This window comes from Macaca fascicularis, chromosome 19 (genome assembly GCF_037993035.2).
Source record: "Macaca fascicularis isolate 582-1 chromosome 19, T2T-MFA8v1.1".
In the NCBI taxonomy this organism is placed as follows: Eukaryota; Metazoa; Chordata; class Mammalia; order Primates; family Cercopithecidae; genus Macaca; species Macaca fascicularis.
Window position 1 is genome coordinate 53,089,146 of NC_088393.1, and position 18,910 is coordinate 53,108,055.

Consider the following 18,910-nt stretch of genomic DNA (forward strand, 5'->3'; position numbering starts at 1 on the left):
AACCCGGGAGGCAGAGCTTGCAGTGAACTGAGATCTGGCCACTGCACTCCAGCCTGGGCAACAGAACGAGACTCCGTCTCAAAAAAAAAGAAAAAAAGAATAGTACCTTCTGGCCAGGTGTGATGGCTCACACCTGTAGTGTCAGCACTTTGGGAGGCCGAGGTGGGCAGATCACGAGGTCAGTAGTTCGAGACCAGTCTAGCCAACATGGTGAAATCCCATCTCTACTAAAAATACCAAAATTAACGAAGTGTGGTGGTGGGCACCTGTAATCCCAGCTACTCAGGAGGCTGAGGCAGGAGAATCGCTTGAACTTGGGAGGCAGAGGTTCCAGTGAGCCAAGATCGCACCAGTACACTCCAGCCTGGGTGACATAGAAAGACTGTGTCTCAAAAAAAAAAAGGGGGGGGGGGGCTGGGCGTGGTGGCTCACGCCTGTAATCCCAGCACTTTGGGAGGCCGAGGCGGGTGGACCAGAAGGTCAGGAGATTAAGACCATCCTGACTAACACGGTGAAACCCCGTCTCTACTAAAAATACAAAAAAAGAAAATTAGCTGGTCGAGGTGGCGGGCGCCTGTAGTCCCAGCTACTTGGGAGGCTGAGGCAGGAGGATGGCATGAACCCGGGAGGCGAAGGTTGCAGTGAGCCAAGATCGCACCACTGCACTCCAGCCTGGGCGACTGAGCAAGACTTGGTCTCAAAAAACAAAACAAAACAAAACAGAATAGTATGTTTCTCCCATGGTTGTGACATTCGAGTGAGCCAGTACACATAAAACAGTGCCTGGTTTTTTGTAGGGTTCATTGACTTTTCCAGAATCTCCCAACAGAACCAGGCCCTGGACTCCAGGTGTTTACTCCCAGCTCAGTGCTTTTTCCTTTCTGTGAAGCTGACACTGCCAGTAGCTTCCTTGTACCTGCCAAATTCTGTCCTGCAAACAGTGTCCCATGAGTCCTGGCTGTGGGAACAGGGCATTTGGCCTGGAACAGCCTCAAGAGTATGATGGGATCTTGACCTTGGACTTGGCTGGCCTGTCCCAGGGCAGAGGGAGTGGGGTGCGCTGTGTGGCCCCAGCTGAGGAATCAGCTAAGGGATCCAGGGAGGCAGGTGAGGTGCAGCATGAGGAGGTGACTCCAGCAGCGCCACCTCGCTGGGCCTGTGGTTTTGAGCGTTCCTTAGAGTCAATTTTGTTTAGGTGTGAAATGAGAGTTACAGCAGCCCAGCACCTGGCGCGTCGTGAGTGCGGGGTTGAAACTAGCCGGGTATTAGCCGTGGTCCCTGGTGAGTGACTCAACTCCTTCCAGCCCGGACTGCACCTGCTCATCTGCCAGCTGAGGGCCGGGGTTGGAGATGGAGACAGAGTGAGGAGGTACAGGAGCTTGGAAACTTGGAGCTGGCATTTTTTTCCTGAAGGGGCTCAGAGTCCTCATCTGTTAGTAAGGATTATTCCTCTCTTTCCTTCATTGGGTGTTCTCGAGCGCCTGCTGTGAGCCAGGCCCTGTTCTAGGCTCTAGGGTTATAGCAGCCAAAACAGAGCCCTGCCTCCTGGGAGTTGCGTTCTAGCATGGGAGAAAGGTGATGAATGAATATTAGGCCTAGAGGCAGGTGGTAGCAGGTGCTCAAAAGAACACAAGTGGAGTTCAGTGAGTGAATTGTGTGGTATGTGAATTACATCTCAATAAAGCCACAGAGCGAAGGAGCTTGCATAGATAAGTGGGGAGCTATTTAGATAGGGTCACTGAGGACGGCTTTTAGGAGGAGATCTGAAATAAACGGGGGAGCAGCAAGCGCAGAGGTCCTGAGCGGAAGTGCGGGGCATGTCTGGAACGCCCAAGGAATGGCATGAGGGCCAGTGTGCCTGGAGCAGAGTAGGGGAGGGGAGAAGTCAGAGAGGGACAGGCCAGCACCTGTGAGGGCTGAGCTGTCAGGGGGTGGGGGGTGGGGGGTGGAGTGTGGCCCAACAAGTGTCAGTGAATCCCCTGGAGGCAGAGCCCAGGGACAAGGTGGTCTAGGTGAGAGGGGATGTTGGATGGGACTAGGGGTGAGGGAGTGAGAAGTGACTGGACTCTGGGTGTATGTCACCAGGAGCTGGGTCAGGATTTCATGGACAGCACAGCAGCCGCTCCTACGGCTCTGGTAGGCTCCTCTGGGAGCACCCAGCGAGAGGTCATCCAGGGCCCAGCTCTCTGGAAGCTCAGTCGTGGGAGTTGCCAGATTTTTTTCTGATCATGACACTCTTACGATGACTTGGACTTGTGACCCCTGCACGAAGGCAAAGACCTGAGGGCCATCGACTCGGGACAGTCTTCCCTGTCTTAGTAGCTGTTTTTTTTTTTTTTTGGCTCATGCATAACAGTGGTAGGGACTTAGTGCCCTTTGGACTTTTTTTTTTTTCTTTTCTTTTTGGTTGTTTTTACAAACAGCTCATTGAGATAAAGTTCACAGTTCGCTCATTGAAGGATGTAATTCAGTGCTTTTCAGCATGGATTGTGCAACTATCACCACAATCAAATGTTAGAACATTTTCGTTACCCCAAAAAGAAGCCCCGACTGGCACGGTGGCTCACGCCTGTAATCCCAGCCCTTTGGGAGGCCAAGGCAAATGGATCTCTTGAGGTCAGGAGTTCGAGACCAGCCTGGCCAACGTGGTGAAACCAAGGCTCTCCTAAAATTAGAAAAAATGAGCTGGGCGTGGTGGCGGGCACCTGCAGTTCTAGCTACTTGGGAGGCGGAAGCAGGAGAATCACCTGAACCTGGGAGGCAGAGGTTACAGTGATCTGAGATAGTGTCACTGCACGCCAGCCTGGGTGACAGAGCAGAGAGCAAGACTCTGTCTCAAAAAAAAAAAAAAAAGGAAACCCTGTACCTATTTGCAGTGAGTCCCATTCCCCCAACTCCTCAGCGCTGATCTCCTCTCGGCCTCTGTGGATTTGCCTATTCTGGACATTGCATAGAAATGGGATTGCACAATGGGTGGCCTTTTGTGACTGGCTTCGGTCGCTTAGCAGAATGTTTTTTTTTTTTTTTTTTTTTTGAGACTGAGTCTGGCTCTGTCGCCCAGGCTGGAGTGCAGTGGCCGGATCTCAGCTCACTGCAAGCTCTGCCTCCCGGGTTTACGCCATTCTCCTGCCTCAGCCTCCGGAGTAGCTGGGACCACAGGCACCCGCCACCTCGCCCGGCTAGTTTTTTGTATTTTTTAGTAGAGACGGGGTTTCACCGTGTTAGCCAGGATGGTCTCGATCTCCTGACCTTGTGATCCGCCCGTCTCAGCCTCCCAAAGTGCTGGGATTACAGGCTTGAGCCACCGTGCCCGGCTAGCAGAATGTTTTTGAGGCTCGTCCATGTTGTAGCTGATAGCAGAACTTTATTCCTTTTCATTGCTGAATAATATTCCACTGTGTGGATGGTCCACATTTTGTTGATCTGTTCATCCATTAAGGACCTTTGGGTTGTTCCCATCTTCTGGCTATTGTGAATAATGCTGCTAGGAACGTTTGTGTACAAGTATTTGAGTACCTGTTTCCAATTCTTTTGGGTATATACCTAGGAGTGGAATTGGTAATTCATTGGCCATGGAGTAATTATTTAAAACTTGAGGCCGGGCTCAGTGGCTCACGCCTGTAATCCCAGCTCTTTGGGAGACTGAGGCGGGTGGATCACCTGAGTTTGAGAGTTTGAGACCAGCCTGACCAACGTGGAGAACCCCATCTCTATTAAAAATACAAAATTGGCCAGGCATGGTGGCTCAAGCCTGTAATCCCAGCACTTTGGGAGGCTGAGACGGGCGGATCACGAGGTCAGGAGATCGAGACCATCCTGGCTAACATGGGGAAACCCCATCTCTACTAAAAAATACAAAAAACTAGCCGGGCGAGGTGGCGGGCGCCTGTAGTCCCAGCTACTCGGGAGGCTGAGGCAGGAGAATGGCGTAAACCTGGGAGGCGGAGCTTGCAGTGAGCTGAGATCCGGCCACTGCACTCCAGCCTGGGCGACAGAGCAAGACTCCATCTCAAAAAAAAAAAAAAAAAAACAAACTTGGCCGGGTGTGGTGGCACGTGCTTGTTAATCCCAGCTACTCGGCAGGCTGAGGCAGGAGAATCGCTTGAACCTGGGAGGTGGAGGTTGCAGTGAACTGAGATCGCGCCATTGCACTCCAGTTGAAGAACCTAATTTCTCTACATTCTTGTCACTACTTTTTTTTTTTTTTTTTTTTTTTAAGATGGAGTCTTGCTCTTGTCCCCCAGGCTGGAGTGCAATGGCGCGATCTCGGTTTACTACAACCTACCTCTGCCTCCCAGGTTCAAGCGATTCTCTTGCCTCAGCCTCCCAAGTAGCTGGGATTACAGGCACCTGCCACCATGGCTGGCTAATTTTTTTGTATTTTTAGTAGAGACAGGGTTTCACCATGTTGGCCAGGCTGGTCTCGAACTCCTGACCTCAGGTGATCCGCCTGCCTCGGCCTCCCAAAGGGCTGGGATTACAGGGGTGAGCTACTACGCCCGACCTACTACTTGTTATAGTCTGTCCTTTCCATGTCAGCCAGCCTAGTATGGGTGAAGTGGTATCTTGTGGTTCTGATTGGCATTTCCCTGATGGCTAATGATGTTGGTCATCTTTCCACGTGCGGATGCAGTCTGGTCCAGGCTGGAGTGCCGACACCCGTCTCCAAATGAATGTCCCTGAGGATGGGAGGTGAAGAGTTGTGGGCACTGATATTTTAGAGAGCGAGGTCTTCGTACTGGCCACCACCTCGAGAGGAACAAATTCCTTATTTACTTTCTTTTTTTTTTTCTTTTTTTGAGATAGAGTCTTACTCTGTCACCCGGGCTAGAGTGCGGTGACACAATTTCAGCTCACTGCAACTTCCGCCTCCCAGGTTCAAGCAATTCTTCTGCCTCAGGCTCCCAAGTAGCTGGGATTACAGGCATGTGTCACCACGCCCAGCTAATTTTTTTGTATTTTTAGTAGAGCCTGGGTTTCGCCATGTTGGTCTGGAACTCCTGACTTTAGGTGACCCACCTGCCTTGGCCTCCCAAAGTGTTGAGATTACAGGCGTGAGCCTCCGTGCCTAGCCAATTCCCTTATTTCTAAAGGTTAGCAGGTTGGTTCACCTCTGAGGTATGGCCCACTTGACCTTAGAAGCGAGCTCGCTGCTAAGCTGGGTTGTGTTTGAGGGGGTGGGGTTTGGAGCTCTGTTGGGTGGTGACCTCAGTCCTGTTTACCCCTGCAGAAGAAAGACCCAGCCCAGTTCCTGCAGGTACATGGCCGAGCTTGCAAGGTGCACCTGGATTCTGCAGTCGCCCTGGCCGCTGAGAGCCCTGTTAATATGTAAGACTCATACGGGAGACAGGGGAGTGTCTGTGACTGAAGACTGGGAGTCAGAACCGACCTGGGGTGGTGTAGAGTCTGGAGCAGAGACTGAAGTATGGACAGATGTTTGGGGACTCAGAGGCAGGGAAGGCGTGACCCACCTGTGAAGGTGGTAGTCACAGGGTGTAAGAACAATGAGCAGGGGTTGGGGTGGAGGCCCCAGAGTAGCGGTCCTGGTTGGAGGACTTAGAAATGGGTGGAGCCAGGGCCAGAGGCCCCGAGGAAGCAGAGAGTAGGTTGCCAGACCAGGGCTGTCTCAGGGTGCCTGAGGCCCGCCCCTCAAATACCCACTAGGACCTGGTTCAAGTTCCCCACTATTGCTTGGTTCTGAGAAATGGGGTCCTGGTGTCCCCAGGGGCAGTCAGATGACTGGCCTGTTTCAGGTCCCAGGAGCCTGAATGTGGATTCAGGGAGGCTTGCAGCAGAAGGGACTGAGAGCTGGGGGTTGAGGTGAGGGCCATGGCATGGGGACCAAAGCGGGCTGAGGGCCAGCCTTCCAAGCCTCAGCTGGCAGGGAGCAGGCGCTTTGTGTCCTGGGCAGTGTGGACGCTGAGGTTCTTGCTTTCCTGCTCCCCTCCCACTTCAGGATGCCCTGGCAGGGGGACACCAACAACATGATCGACCGATTCGATGTCCGTGCCCACCTGGACCACATCCCCGACTACACCCCCCCACTGCTCACCACCATGTAAGCCGCCTCCCAGAGGGCTGCCAGGCACAGTGTCATACCCAGGAGCCCCTGTTCTTTTCCCAGCTTGCCTGTCACCTTCCTAGGAGCCCCTCCTATTTGGTACCGCCCTGAGCCTGAGGGGGATGCCCCATTTCCCTTCCTGCTGGCTTGGGGTGGGATCCACCCCTTCCCTCTGATTTCAAGGTCTCGCCCTCCCCTAAAGCTCCCCAGAACAGGAGTCGGACGAACGGAAGTGTAACTACGAGCGCTACCGAGGCCTGGTGCAGAACGACTTTGCCGGCAGTGAGTGATCTGCAGGGGGACGAGGGGCGTGGGGTTTGGGGGCCCTGGAGCCTGGAAGACATAAATAAGTTTGGGAAGAAAAGTTTTATCCACATACTTTCTTTTTTTTTTTTTTTTTTTGAGACGGAGTCTCGCTCTGTCGCCTAGGCTGGAGTGCAGTGGCGCGATCTAGGCTCACTGCAAGCTCCGCCTCCTGGGTTTACGCCATTCTCCTGCCTCAGCCTCCTGAGTAGCTGGGACTACAGGCGCCCGCCACCGCGCCCGGCTAATTTTTTTTGTATTTTTAGTAGAGACGGGGTTTCACCGTGGTCTCGATCTCCTGACCTTGTGATCCGCCCGCCTCGGCCTCCCAAAGTGCTGGGATTACAGGCGTGAGCCACCGCGCCCGGCCCACATACTTTCTACTAAAGGGTCTTGGGTTCCGGCTCCAGCTCTACGATAGACTCACTTTGCCTGCATCTCTTTCCCCTTCAGGGCCTCCGTCTCTGGATTTGGTGTAGGGGATGTCTGCCGAATTGGTTGTTCCCAGCAGGGTCACGTCCATATACCATGCCTTCTGACTCTGTGGTCCTTTTTTCTTTAAAGAGTAGAGAAAATAGCAAGAATATGCTTTTATTTTTATTTTTAAATTTTTAAAATTTTTATTTATTTATTTATTAGAGGCAGAGTTTCATTCTTGTTGCCCAGGCTAGAGTGCAGTGGTACGATCTCGGCTCACTGCAACCTCTGCCTCCTGGGTTCAAGTGATTCTCCTGCCTCAGCCTCCTAAGTAACTGGGATCACAAGTGCCTGCCATCACCCCCAGCTAATTTTTTGTAGTTTTAGTAGAGACAGGGTTTCACCATCTTGGCCAGGCTGGTCTTGAACTCCTGACTGTGATCCACCTACCACGGCCTCCCAAAGTGCTGGGATTACAGGCATGAGCCACCGCGCCTGGCCATCACCCCGTTTTACAGACAAGGATGTCGAGGGGGAACACCCTGTCCAAGGATCTGGGATTCTCCACGTGTCCTTAACCGCTGCTCTCTGCTGATGGAAAGCTCTTAACTCACCTACCAAGAATTAGAGATTCCCTTTCTTGGGGTTCCCTGTGGAGTTAAGGGAAGGATGGAGTTCTCTGCTGGGTTTGTGCCTTACTACCTGGTGGATCTCAGTTTCCTCTTCGAGGAGCGTGGTGGTGGTGATTTTGTCGCATGGGGTGGTTGTGAGAGTTGAGTGAGGTGATGTGTATAAAACCCCAGCACTGAACCTGGCACAGTCAGCCCTCCATGTGGGTCTGCTGGTCTGGTATTTGTTTATTTCTAAGATAGATGCTTTTTTGATTTTCTAAAATCAGAGGCTGCCAAAATTCTAGTGATCACCGAGGCCTTAGAATCAGGGACATGTGGTATAATGGATACTGTTTTTGCCATCATTCCAGGCCACATAGATTCCTGGTGGTAGAGCCAGGGTTTCCTTAGTTTTGCCTCACTCTGCATTTATTCATTCACTTCCACAAACAGTCATTGAGCACATGTGGTGTGGCAGGTGCTACTCTGGGATCAGTGGCATGGTAGGGGAGAGGGCAGCAGCTCTATACTCATGTCAGTGACGCCAGTTGCAAACCAAGATAATGTGACAGACAGTGCACCATTCTCTGAGAAAAATAGGACAGAAGTCCTGGACCAAGGCTGGGGTCAGTGATGTATGGATAGAGGCTCCCTAGGAGGCACGGGTAGGCCACAGGATTCCAGGCCAAGAGCAGCCTGTGCAAAACCCTGTGTCAGCCAGGACTATGGGCACACTGGAGGGGCAAAGAGAAGGCCCGTGTGACCGGAGCAGGGAGAGCGAGGGAGCTTGTGCAAGGCAGGGTCAGCGGGGCCCCTCCTGGGCTTTGGAGACAACAAGTAGAAATGGAGTATCTGCTAGAGCAAGGAAGGGCCGTGCTACATCCCCTTCTGGCCCACCAGCCCACCCACCTCTTGTTCCAGATAGAAAAACTCAGGCCAGCCGGGCACAGTGACTCATACCTCTAATTCCAGCACTTTGGGAGGTCGAGGTGGTGGATCACCTGAGGTTGGGAGTTCGAGACCAGCCTGACCAACATGGAGAAACCCTATCTATACTAAAAATACAAAATTAGCTGGGTGTGGTGGCACATGCCTGTAATCCCAGCTACTTGGGAGGCTGAGACAGGAGAATCGCTTGAACCCGGAAGGCAGAGGTTGCGGTGAGCAAGATCGCACCATTACACTCCAGCCTGGGCTACAAGAACGAAACTCCATCTCAAAAAAAAATACAGACAAAACTGAGGCCCAGGGAGGGAAGGAAGGAAGGGGACTCACCACCCACGGTCCCACAGCAAGTCAGGCACACATGTCTCACTGCAGGGAAGATCAGGAAGGCTCTGGTACATTGTTGAGTCCTCTAAGCTGGGTGTTAAAACGAGTCATGAAGAGGCTTGCAGTGGAGTGACCTGTGCAGTCAGTGGCGTGTGGCGCTCAGGAGCAGGTTTTGGTTCTGAAGGGTCCAGCCAGAGGCCTCCAGAAACAGTTAGAATGGTGGTAGAGTGTCCAAGTACCAGGCTAGGCACTCACTCTGCCTGTGGTCCCATTTTACAGAAAAGGAAACCGAGGCACAGATGTGCTGTCACTTGACCAAGGTGGTGTGTCCAGTGAGTGGTGTGTCCAAGGCTCTGCTGCAGTTGCTTGTGTCCCACCAGACACAGTTTGATTATCTGGAAGTGGCGATTGCCCCAAGGTGCACTGGGGTTGCACCTGTCTTCCTGCTTCACCGCACTCTGATGTTCTCCCACTGAATTCCTAGTGTCCCCAACCCACTCTGACCCGGAGTCTCTTGTTTGCTGCAGTCTCAGAGGAGCAGTGCCTGTACCAGATATACATTGACGAGTTGTACGGAGGCCTCCAGAGACCCAGTGAAGATGAGAAGAAGAAGTGAGTTGGGGTCTGGGGTGCAGGGGGTTGAGGAGGCAGGAGGGCTGGGAGCCCCAGGCAGGCATGGCCTCTTCCATCCTGTCCACCAGGGTCTCCCCAGAACCAAGGATGGTGTTCAGCACACAGTCAGTGCTCACTTAATAACTGTGTGGAGGAAGAAGCCCTGTCAGGGTACCAGGGCTTGCCGACGGCTCTGCGTTGCATTTTCAGCTTGGGGAGTGGTGGGAGGTGCAGTCCCTGTGGTCAGACAGCTCTGGGTTTGAGTCCTGGCTGTGAGACCCTGAGTGGGAATTCTCTGAGCCTTGCTGTGCTTCCCTGTAAAATGGGGCTGGCAGGAGGCCCCGCTGCCTGGAGTTGGGAGGCATGCAGGAGACAGAGCTTGTGAAGTACCTGTCCTAGCACCTGCCGTGTAGTGAGCTTGCAATCAGCCCTCACTGATGTCACTCTGGAGAGAGGCTTCTCAAAGCTGCATCCCTCAAGGAGTGGCTGGGGAGACCTGAGCCTTATCCTGGAGCAGCTGCCTCTGAGGAGCAGCGGCCAGGCAGTCTCACTTCTCTCTTCTCCACCTCAGTCTGATGAGCACAGGCCCCTACCCTCACACATGCCGTTCCCTCTGCAGGGCTTAGCTCTCCTCCAGGCCAGCTGCTGTTGCCCTGGTGCACGGTAGACTGGAGCCCTGGCTCGGGACTGGGAGGCTCCCTCAGTGACACCTTCCCTCCTGCTCCCCCTGACTGCTTGCCGCCTTCCTCCACTGGGAGGGGTCCCATGGGACTGTCCTGGATGCTTCTTGGAGACTTCAGCCCTCGTCCACAGCCCCAGCCTCAGGGTCCTGCTCAGGCCCCTCAGGCACTGCTCTGTTCAGGGCAAAGCTGGGGCACCTGACTGCTCAGGAGGACTCTGGGCTGTGCCCTCGTGGGACTTACGGTCTGGCGGGAGACAGACCTTCCCCAACAGAGATGACCCAAGGAAGGCAGGGCTGGGGAGCTCAGGACAGTGCCGACCCACCATAGGTGCCAGTCAAGGACTTCTTGGCAGGTGGGGCCCTGGAGCTGAGATGTGGAGGAAGAGGGAGGAGCTGGGTGTGGGCAGGAGCAGAGGGACCTAGGCCGAGGGACAGCCTGAGGGGAGGGGGCCGTGGCACTCGAGAAGCTGGTGTGTGGGGCCAGCCTGGGGCCCTCCTCTCCGCCAGGCGCGGCCCTGGCTCAGCGGCTCCCCTTTCCAGGCTGGCAGAGAAGAAGGCTTCCATCGGTTATACCTACGAGGACAGCACGGTGGCTGAGGTGGAGAAGGCGGCAGAAAAGCCAGAGGAGGAGGAGTCAGCAGCCGAGGAGGAGAGCAACTCGGATGAAGATGAGGTCATCCCCGACATCGGTGGGGTCCCCTCTCTGCCCTCCCCACCCACAGTCCCTGGGCATCGTTTCTGTGTCTCGTCCCTCACCCTCTGTGGGGCACCCCGTGCTTACGAGCTGTGTCGCTCTCCCTCCCCCGCCCCAGGGCATGCCAGCCTCCTGCCACCCCTGTCTCACTCATCTCTCGTTTCTAAGGTGCTGTTTCTACGATCTTTTCCCCTCCTAGGTGTTGGCTCCATTCTTGTCCACTTGGGCCGGCCTCTCTGTGCCTCTGCCCCTCTCTCCTGCTCTCTTCCCTCCTCTGGAAAACAAGTGTTCATCCTCTTACAGAGCCAGCCCCCATCCTCCAGGCATCTGTTCACCCTCCCCCTCTCTGCCATTCACCTCCCCTCTGGATTCCCACTGATCAAACCACCCCCGAGTCTCTCCGCTTTACTCATCCTGGCTCTCACTCCAGCAGCCGGCTCTTTTTATTTTTTTATGTATTATTTATTTTTTTGGGATGGAGTTCTGCTCTGTCACCCCGGCTGGAATGCAGTGGTGTGTTCTTGGCTCACTGTGACCTCCACCTCCTGGGTTCAAGCGATTCTCCTGCCTCAGCTTCCCAAGTAGTTGGGACTACAGGCACATGCCACCATGCCCAGCTAATTTTTGTACTTTTAGTAGAGACAGGGTTTCGCTACATTGGTCAGGCTGGTCTTGAACTCCTGAACTCATGATCCACTTGCCTCGGCCACCCAAAGTGCTGGGATTACAGGCATGAGCCACTGCGCTCAGACAGCAGCCGGCTCTTTATTCACACTTTGCCACACATTGACCTCCGCCCAGCCCTCCTTCCGCTGGCTCATCACACGCCCTGCTTCCAAACACCTGTGACCCGTACCCTGCCTGCCACCCACCATGATCTTCAGCCGCCATCTGTCTGACCCTATTCAGTCCTCCCTCCCACGTCAACCCCGCCACACGTCTCATCCATTCCTCCCTCCCTCCATCCACCTTCCTTCCCTGCCTCTATTCCATTCATCCCTCCATCCCTCCTGCCCTCCAGCCCTCCCTGCATCCCTTCATCCGTCCCTCCACCCATTCATCCATCTCTCCCTTCTTCTTTCCCTCCCTCCGTTCATCTGCCCCTTCCAAGCCCCGTCCCCCAGCTGCCTCTGTCCACCGTGTGTTGCGCTCACCTCTGGCCAAGCCCTGTGCGAGCCTAGGGGATGCCAAGATGAGCCATACTTGATGCCATCCCTTCCTGAAGAGTGCTTCAGTCTGGCAGGCGCCCTATCACCCCCACCTCCTGGAGCACTGCCCCTTCTCCCCTGTCCTCTCGCTCGGCCGTGGCTCCTGACAGCCTTTCTCTTGGTGCAGACGTGGAGGTGGACGTGGATGAACTGAACCAGGAGCAGGTGGCAGATCTCAACAAACAGGCCACGACTTATGGCATGGCCGACGGCGACTTCGTCAGGTGAGGCCTGCCTGCTGACACTCCTCCCCATTCTGTGGGCCCCACCCTGGCATCTCACTGTTACTCCCCATACTGACAGCCATCCTGTTTGTGAGCATTTGTGTGCCTGACCCTGGGCCCAGGACTTTACACATGCAGGTCCCTGAGCCTATGGTGGTCGTGGCCCCACTTCATCTGTGCAGGAACAAGCTGCACCCAAATCACCCAGCCTGCCCTACTTAGTGTGACCTGGGGCAAATCTGACTCTTTGAAGCTCAGGGGATTCCTAGGCTGGGGGCCAGCACCCTCTAGTGGAGAGGCCTCATTCCCTGGTCATTTATTCTGGCAGTTGCTGGTTGTACCTCTACCCTGAGCCATACCCCCTGCTGAGCTCATAAGACCACACAGAATGGTCCCAGCTCACTGGGCAGTGAACCCAAAGCAGAGCCTGAGCACGGCACCCTCTGCCCAGAGCCCTTTGTGGCTCCCACCTCCCTCAGGCACATCCAGTGTCCTCACCATGGCTGAAAGGTCTTACCCATCTGGTCCTCTTGACTGCCCCCATCCCCCCTGCCCAGCCTCCATGGCCTCCTTGCTCCTCAAGTGCAGAGGCCTGGCCCAGCACCTGGGCCAGTCTGTCTGCTGTTCGCTTCGGGCGTCTGCAGCTTGCTCCCCCAGGTTTCTCTCTAGATACCCCGTTCTGTGTCGCTTCCCTGAGCTTCCTCTTGAAAAATGCAGCTTCCTCTGCCTTTGCTCTAACATCTAATGGACCATGCGTTTTATTCCCTTGCTCATTGTCTTCTCCCCTAGAATGTAAGCCCGTGCAGGTGAGGATTTCTGGTTTTTTTAGTGCTGAGTTCTTGATGCCTAAGATAGGACCTGGCACACAGAGGGTGCTTAATAAGTGGCACTGAATGAAAGACACCTCAGGCTGGTGTGGGGTGACTCGGGTCCCTCACTTTCTCTGATGACTCAGCCTGTGTCCTCCATGTCCTGTGGCGTGCCCCCTCCTCCACCCTAATTCTCACCCCCCTCTATAGGATGCTCCGGAAAGATAAGGAGGAGGCAGAGGCCATCAAGCACGCCAAGGCCCTTGAGGAGGAGAAGGCCATGTACTCGGTGAGGTCTGGGCTAGAGTGGAAGGCGACAGGGTTGTGTCACAGGGAGGGCACCCCGTCACCAGTCTGGCACCCACCCTACTCCAGGGACGCCGCTCTCGACGCCAGCGGAGAGAGTTTCGGGAGAAGCGGCTGAGGGGTCGCAAGATCAGCCCACCCAGGTAGGGCTTCTCCCTGAACCCCCACCCTGCTGGCATCTGGGGGAGGGGAGCGGGGGCTTAGGGCCTGAGAAGGCTCTTTGGAGGCAGGCATTTGACTTGAGGAAAGAGTCTTTCTAGTGGGGCGATGCATGGCCTGCGTGAAGGTTTAGAGGTAGGAACGGCCTTGAGGGCCATGTGGACTCCTTTCCTTGCCAGCCGCTCCCCTCACCCTGCTGGACTGGGGGCCCTTGCCAGACTCCCAGGAGCCCATGCGCAGGCGGCATTAGGCTGTCACCAGGGCGGCGGAGGAATAGAGGGCACAGGCTTTGCCCTGGACTCTCACTCAGTTCTGCTGCTTGGCTGTTTCCTGTGTTGGAGTTTGGACAAGTGACTACCTGAACCCTCTGAGCTTCAGTTTCTTCCTTTGGAAAATGAAGCATTATCACCTACCATGAGAGAGGGCTGGGGCAGTCCCCACAGGGAGGTCTTGGGACAGGTTTGGATGAGGCAGTCTGGCTTGGAGCAGAGAGCCCAGCCTGGGTCAGGAGGCCTTGAGGAGAGGCCCGGTGCAAACCCATGCCTCTTTTTGCCACATCTCTTAAAGGAGAGTGATTGAGAGTTCCTGTAAGGCTTAAACGACTTGTAGGTTCAGGGGTTGGTGTGCAAAATATTCCTTAAAGAATAGCACCAGTTGTCACTGCTGTCAGTGGTGGCACAGAGGCACATAGAGGATAGTGCAGGAAAGCCCAGGCTGGGTGGCTATAGGGCCTGGGTGTGGATCCCCGTTTCCTCCTTTATGAGCTGCATGATGCTGGACAAGTGACTTCACCTCTCTGGGCTTCAGTTTCCTCAGCTGTGATAGTCTTTCTCTTCTTTTTTTTTTTCCAGAGACAGGGTCTTGTTCCGTCACCCAGGCTGGAGTGCAGTGGTGCAATCACGACTTACTGCAGCCTCAAATTCCTAGGCTCAGGCGAGCCTCCTACCTCAGTCTCCTTAGTAGCTGAGATTACTGGCATGCATCACCACTCCCAGCTAATTAAAATAAAATATGCTTTGTAGAGATGGGGTCTTGCTGTGTTGCCCAGGCTGGTCTCAAACTCCTGGGTTCAAGTGATCCTCCCACTTCAGCCTCTCAAAGTGCTGGGATTACAGGTGTGAGCCACCGCACCCAGCCTGTTTTTGTCTTATCATCATCATCATTGGTAAACCCAGACCCAGTGAGAGCCAGAGACGAGGATTGGGAGGAGGGATGCTTTCATTCTAGGGTCAGGAGGCCAAGCAGAACCAGGGTTGCTGAAGTCCAAGTTCCTCAGAGTCGTCATGGGTCTAGGACATTGTGGGGTGGGGCCTAAGTTCATGCTTTGGACAGATCTGAGGTGGGGGTGGGTGGAGGAATCAAGGGAAGGCCCCCAACCTGGTCAGCAACCCCCTCACTGTGCCAGGTGCCTAGCTTTGGGTCCTCAGGTTGGGGGACTTATCCCAAATTCATGCCCACTGAGATCTTAAGCCCCAACTTGTCCCACCCCATTCTTCTCTCTAGCTATGCCCGCCGAGACAGCCCCACCTATGACCCCTATAAGCGGTAAGTTCCTCCGGAGGACCAGGGAGTAGCAGACAGGGAGCTCCCTGATGGGGACAGGGGTGCTGAGGAGGGGATGGGAGGTTCACCCTACTAGGCCACCCCAAGACCACAGACTGCATGATATGTTCTGGGTCTAAATCATTTTTGTGTTTTCCAGATCACTGTCTTGTTTTCCCAGTTTTAAATAAAATTTTGCTTTTTTTTTTTTTTTTTGGAGATGGAGTCTCGCTCTGTCACCCAGGCTGGAGTGCAGTGGCCCGATCTCGACTCACTGCAAGCTCCGCCTCCCAGGTTCACACCATTCTCTGGGACTACAGGTGCCCGCCACCAGGCCCAGCTAATTTTTTGTACTTTTAGTAGAGATGGGGTTTCACCGTGTTGTTAGCCAGGATGGTCTCGATCTCCTGACCTTGTGATCTGCCCGCCTCGGCCTCCCAAAGTACTGGGATTACAGGCGTGAGCCCCGCGCCCGGCCAATAAAATTTTCTTTATATTTTGAAGCTTCTTTATTTTATTTTTCTGATTTATTTATTTATTTATTTTTAAATTTTTTTTTTTTTGAGACGGAATCTTGCTCTGTCACCCAGGCTAGAGTGCAGTGGCGCGAACTCGGCTCACTGCAAGCTCCGCCTCCTGGGTTTATGCCATTCTCCTGCCTCAGCCTCCCAAGTAGCTGGGACTACAGGCGCCTGCCACCTCGCCCGGCTAGTTTTTTGTATTTTTTAGTAGAGATGGGGTTTCACCGTGTTAGCCAGGATGGTCTCAATCTCCTGACCTCGTGATCCTCCCGTCTCGGCCTCCCAAAGTGCTGGGATTACAGGCTTGAGCCACCGTGCCCAGCCCTATTTTTCTGATTTAAATACAACGCAGTCTTATGGTAAAAAATGATCAAATATGGCAAAACAGTGTGACTGAGAAATCAAGTCACTTTAATCTCAATTTCCAGAAGTGGCCAGTGGGAAATAACGGGCACTCAGTAGCACTGCTGGGCACACGTGCTTGTCTCGTGGGTAAAAGAGTGATTGGAGCAGGGATTTTGAGAGGGACCAAGCTCAGTGTGATCCCAGTCCCCCTCATCCAAGCTCTATAGCTCTCTGAAGCCCAGTTCCCTCTTTGGAATGGGGGTGGGAATGGGATCTTCCTCATGGGGCTGTGAGTCGAGATTAGATAAGGTGTGAATGGCTTCTGGGGAAATAAAAGGTGTAGGTTAGTGCTCCATACATGGGAGTGTTGGATATCAGGTACCTTCTTTTTATTTTTAAAATTTTATGTATTAAAAAACTTTTTTTTTTTTTTCCTTAAAAAATATTGAGATAGGGTCTGACCAGGCTGGTTTTGAACTCCTGGTCTCAAGCAGTCCTCCCACCTGGGCTTCCCAAAGTGCTGGGATTACAGGCGTGAGCCACCACACCTGGCCACTTTTTTTATTTTACTAAAATGGAATTGCACCACACTCAGTGTTTTAGAACTCGCTTTTTCCTCCCAGATATCCATGTTTCTTTTGAGTAAAACTTTTCTGTGGTTTGTGCAGAGATCTGCTTATCTTTTTTTGGGGGGGGGGGCCAGAGTCTCGCTGTGTTGCCCAGGCTGGTGGGCAGTAGTGTGATCTGGACTCACTGCAACCTCTGCCTCCCAGGTTCAAGCAGTTATCGTGCCCTCAGCCTCCTGAGTAGCTGGAATTACAGGTGCGTGCCACCATGCCCAGCTAATTTTTTTGTGTTTTTTGTAGAGACGGGGTTTCACCTTGTTGGCCAGGCTGGTCTCAAACTCCTGGTCTCAAGTGATCCCCCTGCCTGGGCCTCCGAGAGTGCTGGGATTACAGGTGTGAGCCACCACGCCCGGCCTGCTCATCCATTTTTCATAGCCACATAAAATCAGAGCAGTTGTCTGTCATTGTCCTTCCTGGTTATTTAGCAAAGGCTGCATGGTTGTGAGTCAAGTCCTTGTCCAGAGCTGGGTCTTCAGTGCCCTCCAGGCTCCATCCACCCGCCTGGCTTCCCGGGTCGCTCTGGCCCGCGCTGGCGCTGCTGTTGCTCTGCTGTGTGTGCTGTTCCCGGAGAGGCTCCGGGAACCTGGGCTAGTGAGCCTCCTCCTCCCTACCCGTAGGTCACCCTCAGAGTCCAGCTCGGAGTCCCGCTCCCGCTCCCGCTCCCCAACCCCGGGCCGCGAGGAGAAGATCACGTTCATCACCAGTTTTGGAGGCAGCGATGAGGAGGCAGCCGCAGCTGCTGCTGCCGCAGCCGCATCAGGGGTCGCCACAGGGAAGCCCCCCGCACCTCCCCAGCCTGGCGGCCCCGCCCCAGGACGTAATGCCAGCGCCCGGTCGGTAACGCTCACGCCGCCCGCCCTACGCCCCGGTCACCATGGGGGGGACCCGGGGCAGAGGGGGGCCGCGGCTCAGGCCTGCGCTGACCGGCCCTCCGTGCCCCGCCTGCAGCCGCCGCTCCTCCTCCTCCTCCTCCTCCTCTTCCGCCTCGAGGACCTCCAGCTCCCGCTCCAGCTCTCGCTCCAGCTCCCGCTCACGCCGTGGCGGGGGCTACTACCGTTCTGGCCGCCATGCGCGCTCCCGGTCCCGCTCCTGGTCCCGCTCCCGTTCCCGCTCCCGGCGCTACTCCCGGTCCCGTAGCCGTGGCCGCCGGCACTCAGGTGGGGGCTCCCGAGACGGACACCGCTACTCCCGCTCGCCCGCCCGGCGTGGTGGTTACGGGCCCCGGCGCAGAAGCAGGTATGTGCGCCTGGGCGTGGGCGGGAGAGGCTGGGGGGCGCCGGCTTCGAACTTGGGGAGAAGGTGCTCAGAGGGAGGAAACCTGGCCACCTGGCTCAGAGAACACCCCATCTGAGGTGACAGGCACAGGCCACTGCTTTTCCGCAGGAAGCCCTTGGTTGGAAAGGGCAAGGCATGGGTGTTTGCGTAGGCATCGTGGTGGCAGTGGAGGTGGAGCCCAGCCCGTTTTCCACAGCAGGGTATGGAGAGGAGACTGCATATCTCTCTCTCCTCAGGAGACTGTCTTTGCTGTCAGGGGTTCCAGGTCGAGGGGAATAGAAGAGCATGGACGCTCCAGGGTATTCTGTAGCTTGAAGGGACGGGTCCGGGTCTTGGGGGCTGGGAAACCCCTTGGTGGGGGTGCGTTCCTGTGTGGCCAGGAGCTGATGGGGAAGCGGGTGGAAAAAATCAAGACAGCTCATTGGCCTGGCGCGGTGGCTCACACCTGTAATCCCAGCACTTCGGGAGGCTGAGGCAGACAGATCTCCTGAGCTCAGGAGTTCGAGACCACCCTGGGCAACATGGTGAAAACCCGTCTCTACTAAAATACAAAAAATTAGGCCAGGCGCGGTGTTTCACGCCTGTAATCCCAGAACTTTGAACCCAGGAAGCAGAGTTTGCAATGAGCTGAGATCATGCTACTGCACTTCAGCCTGGTGACAGAGTGAGACTCCGTCTCAAAAAAAAAAAAAAAAAAAAAAGAGCTGGGCATGGTGGCGTGCGCCTGTAGTCCCAGCTATGTAGGAGGCTGAGGCACAAGAATTGCTTGAACCCCACAAGCGGAGGTTGCAGTGAACTAAGATTGTGCCACTGCACCCCAACTTGGGCTACAGAATGAGACTGCGTCTCAAGGCAAAAAAAAAGACATTTCATTTTGGAGAACACACGATGAGAGGCCAACTCTAGGGATGGTTTAGAAAATAAAAGTCACCTGGAGACTGGTCCACCCCCTTCCAGTCTCCTTCCTGTTGGGGTCAGGACTGCTCTTGGAAGGGCAGCGACGCTGGGTCGGTGGGAGCATAGCCTGCAGGGCACCTGCCCAAGTGTAGAGTCCCTGGGCCTCTGCTTCTGTAAAATTGCAATAATAGCATCCGCTTCTCTGGGCTGTTAGAGGTGTAACAGGTAAACCCGTGTAAGGTGTTTAGGACAGGGCTGGTGTTGTCTAAGTGCCGTTAATATCGTCAGCATCATTACTTGCATTATTGTAGCACTGATCACCATGTCAGCTGCCTGTAGGGTCTGA

The 18,910-nt window shown here is 54.7% G+C and overlaps 1 protein-coding gene across 20 annotated transcripts in view; it reads left to right on the plus strand.

Annotated features, from left to right (window-relative positions):
• The window catches only part of CLASRP (CLK4 associating serine/arginine rich protein), a 32,311-nt gene that overhangs the window by 8,557 nt on the left and 4,844 nt on the right, over nucleotides 1-18,910 (plus strand). For 12 of the 20 annotated variants that reach the window (XR_010583393.2, XR_012427686.1, XR_012427688.1 and 9 more), the window contains exons 3-13: nucleotides 5,231-5,328; nucleotides 5,957-6,058; nucleotides 6,264-6,343; nucleotides 9,192-9,276; nucleotides 10,499-10,647; nucleotides 11,988-12,084; nucleotides 13,104-13,182; nucleotides 13,269-13,342; nucleotides 14,862-14,903; nucleotides 17,010-17,225; nucleotides 17,341-17,628. Coding sequence is in view for 6 of the 20 variants with exons in the window: in XM_074023870.1 (XP_073879971.1) it covers nucleotides 5,231-5,328; nucleotides 5,957-6,058; nucleotides 6,264-6,343; nucleotides 9,192-9,276; nucleotides 10,499-10,647; nucleotides 11,988-12,084; nucleotides 13,104-13,182; nucleotides 13,269-13,342; nucleotides 14,862-14,903; nucleotides 17,010-17,225; nucleotides 17,341-17,628 (1,310 nt within the window). In the remaining 14 variants the exon portion in view is untranslated. Of the gene's footprint in view, nucleotides 1-5,230; nucleotides 5,329-5,956; nucleotides 6,059-6,263; nucleotides 6,344-9,191; nucleotides 9,277-10,498; nucleotides 10,648-11,987; nucleotides 12,085-13,103; nucleotides 13,183-13,268; nucleotides 13,343-14,861; nucleotides 14,904-17,009; nucleotides 17,226-17,340; nucleotides 17,629-18,910 lie in introns of those variants that run through there. The other 8 variants (XR_012427690.1, XR_012427692.1, XR_012427693.1 and 5 more) reach the window with 3 other exon arrangements.